General features: G+C 42.2%; 1 protein-coding gene across 1 annotated transcript; it reads right to left on the minus strand.

Moving 5' to 3' along the window:
* Positions 1-765: 765 nt before the first annotated feature.
* LOC117414655 (proton channel OTOP2-like) lies at positions 766-6043 on the minus strand. Its single transcript, XM_034024421.3, has 7 exons — positions 5182-6043; positions 4081-4483; positions 3212-3348; positions 2847-2905; positions 2507-2640; positions 1472-2385; positions 766-1206 (listed from the first exon to the last, which is right to left on the minus strand). Exons 2-7 carry the CDS (start codon positions 4472-4474, stop codon positions 1027-1029), a joined length of 1818 nt encoding a protein of 605 aa, XP_033880312.3. The 5' UTR covers positions 4475-4483; positions 5182-6043; the 3' UTR covers positions 766-1026.

Here is a 6043-nt window from a genome sequence, read left to right on the forward strand (position 1 = left end):
ACACAACTGGTACTGCTGCAGCAAACAATGTTGTTATTATGTACGTTAGATTTATTTTTTTTAATTATTTTTTTTAAATAATAAAAACATACAAGTAAAAACAGTTTCAGTAAGTTGTCCTACAAAAGTAAGTCAGAACAAATGATAAATTATGTTTAATAAAATCTAAGACATTTTTAAGAAGTCAATACAGAACACAGCAATAGTATTTCCATATGGTAAATCAACATTTAAAGAATTCTGTGAATTCCTTGTCAGAACACTTTGTACAGTGCAATTCATTTCTAAAAGCGTTTAATTTAAAACATTGTTTTTGTGCCTTTGTTTTCTACAACGCTAAAGAACCTGCTGCATCGATGCAAAAGCACACGTCAAAGATGCTGAAATATAAAAAGAAGAAAACACTACTCTAAAAACAAAGACATGCTAAATTCATTAAATCATGCAGCCCACAAGACCGTTCTTAAATAAAAATAAAAATAAAAATAATAATAAAAAAAACCATCTCATTGCCTAAAATGAGCAGCGAGTCGCCTTCGCTAGAACTTCCAGATTGACTCACAGATGTTCTCCACCTGTAATTTCTTCTGCCAGCTCTTTGGCTGAGGATCACCATCGTGTGGACAGACATGGGGAGTTGTTTTATTACCAGTTATAAATGGGCTAATTTGCTCTTCATAAAATATATATATATATATATATATATATATATATATATATATATATATATATATATATATATATATATATATAATTAGTGCCTTTTTTAACATCATACTGAAAGAAGGTTATACTGCCACCTTGTGGCATATTTCTGTAAGTACACCTGGTGTTCCAATCTTCTTGACCACAGCACAGTGAACTTCTATTTGGGAAGTGATACACTACTAGTCAAACTTGTTCATGGACAATAAAGCCCATGTTTGCATATATGTCTTTCAATTCCTGGCACTATTACAAAAATAAGAAAGAAAAAAGGGAGAAACAGAGCTTTTATATCCCAAATGCTGGGGTACATGAATGCGATCAGTCCAGCTGGGACTTGCAGTACACTTCGAAGAGACTGGCTGCGGAGTGTATGTGGTAGAAGATGCCCAGAGGCAGGCAGGAGGTGACCACCGTCGCCCAGAGGGTGAAGCCATAGAAATTCTGCTCTGTTTCACTGACCAGATGGGGGCGGGCTCCGTAGACATACAGGATCCACACCTGCAAAGAACACACGAGAACTGAAACAGAGGCTCCAACAAACAAACCAGAAACAACATACCAGAACTGAAACAGGGGCTCCAACAAACAAACGAACAAACCAGAAACAACACACCAGAACTGAAACAGGGGCTCCAACAAACAAACAAACAAACCAGAAACAATACTGTGATGACAAACTATACCAATGTTCAAAAAACATGCAGGGGATATAAATGCATTTACAGTTGTTTACTATATAATATAATCTGGTACATTAACTTACAGCTATGTTACAGAGAAGTAAGAAGACTAAGATGTTTTGCATGATCTTAGCTCTGCCACGTCTTCTGGAGGTGAACAAGAAGGGCTTTTGAAATGCTGCTGCTCCCATGTGAGGAGAATCGTGCATCTTGAGGACTCTACTTTTTTCATCCTCATCCATCTGCACTTGCATGCTGCTCTCCATCGTTGACCAGACAGCACACTGGCTTTCGCTGTCAAAGGATTTGTTTAGGGCCCCTGCGAGTACAAACTGAGCAGTGGGGTGTTGGGAAATGGAGTGTCTTTCATCAGGCCCAGAGAAGAGAGCCTCAGAGATAAACAGGTTCTGCCCCAACACCTGGAGTGTTTTAAAGAGGGAGAAGAACAGGTCCAGACTGTTCAGAGACCTCAAGGATCCAGTGAAGAAGATGGCAGTCATTGAAAAAATGCAAACGGCCAGAGGACCACAAGAGCAGCCCACCAGGAGAGCCACATCCAGGTTTCTCACCACGTTTTCGGTCCTGAAGGTGAAGGATGATCTCTTCTGGAGCCTGTAGACGAGCGTCCCTGCGGAGGAAGACAGAAGCATCAAGCAGAGAAGAATCAGGCTGAAGGTGTAGTAGATCTGCAGGGCACGGGGAAGGGTGTCCTTGGCTTTGAAGAAGACACCGAACACAATCATGCAACCAAAGGTGGCGGAGAGGACCAGAGAGCCCAAGAGCAGCCCAGGGAAGATGGCACTGATGTGGAAGGCTGGTCGCCTTGTCCTCGCCTGGGGTCCAAGGCTGCTGGGCACTCTGCCCATGTTCTTCCACAGCACATAAAGCATCGTGGAGGAGAAGAGGCTGAACTCAATGTTGAAAGGGTGCAGGTGGACAGCTCCATCGCGGAAGATGTGGCAAAGGTCTGTGGTGCAGGCACAGCTGTTTGACAGAGCTGTTGTAAACAAAATGAGAAAATGAATTCAATATATATATGTGTGTGTGTGTGTGTATATATATCAATGTAGATATACAGTACAAGTTCTGCTGTAGAAAGCTGTGTCAGCGCTGGTTACTTGTGTTTTGTGCTGAGTCCTGCTGCTCCTCCGTGTAGATGCTCCTGAGTTCCTTGAGCTGCTTGGTGGACTCGTCCAGCACCACATTCATCCAGAGCAGCAGGTTCGTGGCCAAGGAGTTCATCAAACCGACCCTGTGCAAGGCAAGGCAAGGCAAGGAAAGGCTTTAAAACCTGGGGCATTCTTTAAAACAAGGCAGGCCTTTCTGCTTCCATTCTCTCTTGTCTCCTTCTACCCTTCAAATTTCATCCAGCTCACCAATTCACCTCTATTAGCCCACAAGAAAAACAAATCACAAAATTGAATCAGTTTTCAAGTGTGTTATAATACTGTACTGTACCTGTGCAGACAGCACCAATCCTGAATGCAGACTTTAGCAAACGAAGACAGGAAGGAAACCTACAGAAACACAGACGATGAATTGCAAACTACACATCCTCTAGTCAGGCATCCAGGCATTGTGCTGGTTATCAGGCTAAAGGAGGCTCAAGAATATCTGGATGCAAACGGGGGAAACACTGAGCACGAATACACAGAACCACCCGCGCACCCACCTCACAGACATGAGGACAATGCAGAGAGCTGAGCCACTCTCCAGAGTGCAGCGGCACACTACTGTATGTGCCATTAAAACCCTTTCGAAGAGCATCTCAAGGGTACATAGTGAGTACGTCTGTTTAACTCAAATGAATGAAATTGCTGTACCTGTGTGACTGTGAAAACAGCTTGCACCAGGGGAAAGGCTATCATCAGGGGGGAGGTGCAGTGCAGGATCTCCCTGTAGTATCCAAAGTAGAAGCAGTCCAGGATGAGTGTGGCCAGGGCGAAGAGAGCCAGCCCAGCTGCAGGGGATAAGAGAGATCGGGGTCAATACAGGGGCCTTGGTGGTCCTTACAACTGATTCAATGTAATTGAGGCCCCATGTGTTCAACAACTGCTAAAGACTGCAGTTAAACCTGCTCAGAATCCACCAAATGCTGCAGAAAACATTGCACTTTTAACTGTCACTAAAAATATTAACATGGAAACTGCCCAATTCTACTGTAAATCTTTGTAGGAGTCTGGCTGCTGTGAGCTCCAGTCTCCAGAGCAATCACTAACTCATCTGTCACAAGCAACATCAACAGAATAGATATACATATTTATTCTCCACATTTTCCAAATATTTCCACTCCCCCTCAATCATGACATCATGGTGAAGCAATCATAACAGGACAATGCAGGTAACACCCCAATGAGACATCTGGTACCAGATCTGACAGGAATTCAAAGATTGCTTCATGGATCAGGTTGTTTATTACATAGCTTACTTAATGGTTAGAACATCACTGAAAATGCAGTAAGTTATAACTCAGTATACCTATCATTTAACAAAATCATATCTTCAAATAATACCTTGATATGCGGTTAATATGAATTGTTATATATATATATACATACAAACCCTAAATGAAACAGTGCATGTATAGCAGCATCACTTATCTATAGGAATCACCTGGTCATAAAGAGCACTTTGAGCAGGATCATTAGGATTAACTGTATATACAGCACTACAGTGCATTACATCCCCCTACCCTTAAGCCAGCTCGCTCCGGCATTATGGTCCACATTGAGTCTGTTCTTCTCCGTCTTCCTCAACTGCCAGCCAAAGCACAGCATCCAGGCAGAGCTGGCTAGCATTAGGACCATGAGGAACCCGTGCACCCGGGGGCTGTGGGGAAGGTGGTGGGACATTTCGGACAGGAGGATGGCACTGCCCAGGAGAGAGACCAGGATGAGGTGGAGGACAGAGAGGAGGGAGGCAGGCTTAGGGCTGCAGCCTTCCTGCCAGCCACCAGCCTCAGACACGCTGGCCTTGAAACAGGATGACAGGCTGGAGTCTGGAGAGCACAGAGCCCTCGGCTTCAGATGCTCTCCTGGAGGCTGATAGGAGGAGAGTGCTGGGGAATCCAGGACTGGCTGACTCATTGTCAGATACTGCATTAACAAGGGCACAAACAATAGGATGTTTGTCAGAACATTATCAATGAACACAGTTTCACATCTTTGTGTCAGTATACTACCTGCATGTATTGCATGTTCATTTTTTGCATTGCTTACAGTGTCATCAGTGCCTATATGTGGTATCTAGTGTATTTTAGTTTTTTGTAACTTAGCACAGTGCCACCATGTTTCACAGACTGATGCTAATCAGTGCACCACAGATACATTCAATTACATTCAATTACATTCAACGTCTCCACCGAGGGTACCCCCGTTTTCAGTCCATCACTTTTTCCCTCTCTTACTGTATATTTGTTTTTGCATTTGTAAGGTTGCATTGGAAAGCTGAAACAATATTATATTGCAATACTCTGTTATTGTCTATTTCCCACCCCTTGTCAATCTATAGGCTATACCTGTGGATGTATACAGCTGACATTCCAAGCATTTCATTCCAGTGCACTGTTACATCAAGGGACAAGTTTAAATCCAAGTTGTTCTTGCTGGATTTGAAACAACATAATGGATAGTTTTTGCTTTCAAGCAAATATTTGAATATTTGAATTATTAATGTGCATGCAATTTTTTTTTCATTGGTTTACAGTCACTTGAAAAGCTATTCTAATGGAATGTAAAAGTTGTATCTATTAATATGTTTTGAGTAGTCATTTTTAGCAGATGCAGTTACTCACTGTGCTGTTCTGTGAGATTCTCCTCAGCAGAGGTTTCCAATGCAGCTCCTGTCCTGTGCAGGTTGAAGAGAAGGACGCTGATGAACTGATTGAGCTAGTAGATATGTCGGACCCTCCCACTAGTTTTGGGAAGTAACTTCACACTGAATTCCAGTTCATACAGCTCAAGAATGCCTCATGAAGAGGCCAGGTTTATTTCAACCAAGTTATGATTTCTTTCAGTGTATATTTCACACCCTCCAACATTTGACAATGGGGTATGAACAAATACTGCTCCCCACCCTAAGTACCTTGACGTTTAAACCCAGTCAAATCAAACATGTTCACAGACAAGGGGCTGTAGAGCAGAGACCTCCAACGGTTCCCAGGTACAAGAAATAACAGGAAGGCTGCGATGACATTTACAACAGATCCCGTGCTGTGAGCTCATGCATGGTTGACATTTTGCTTGCGTAAGAGAACAGCTTGATGTCAGATTTCTTTTGAATCAGATAAAGATATGGTTTCCTGAGCAGCAGTGTGGAGTAGTGGTTAGGCCTCTGGACTCTTGACTGGAGGGTTGTGGGTTCAATCCCAGGTGGGGGACACTGCTGCTGTACCCTTGAGCAAGGTACTTTACGTAGATTACTTCAGTAAAAACCCAACTGTATAAATGGGTAATTATGTGTAAAAAAAATAATAATGTAATTGTGTGTAAAAATAATGTGATATCTTGTAACAATTGAAAGTTGCCCTGGTTTAAGGCATCTGCTAAGAAATAAATAATAATATATAAAGGTTCCATTGCATATAGATTACTTAATTGACTTTGTTGTTGGGACTATCATCTGTGTATATTTTGTAACAAAAAGGAATGAAAGTA

The sequence above is a fragment of the Acipenser ruthenus genome, chromosome 7 (genome assembly GCF_902713425.1).
Source record: "Acipenser ruthenus chromosome 7, fAciRut3.2 maternal haplotype, whole genome shotgun sequence".
In the NCBI taxonomy this organism is placed as follows: Eukaryota; Metazoa; Chordata; class Actinopteri; order Acipenseriformes; family Acipenseridae; genus Acipenser; species Acipenser ruthenus.

Coding starts and splice junctions, on each gene's coding strand:
- LOC117414655 (XM_034024421.3), bottom strand. CDS start 4,474: ATGAGTCAGCCAGTCCTGGATTCCCCAGCACTCTCCTCCTATCAGCCT. Junction 2,641..2,846: donor GATTGGTGCTGTCTGCACAG/GTACAGTACAGT, acceptor TGCCTTGCACAG/GGTCGGTTTGATGAACTCCT. Junction 2,386..2,506: donor GGACTCAGCACAAAACACAA/GTAACCAGCGCT, acceptor TGTTTACAACAG/CTCTGTCAAACAGCTGTGCC.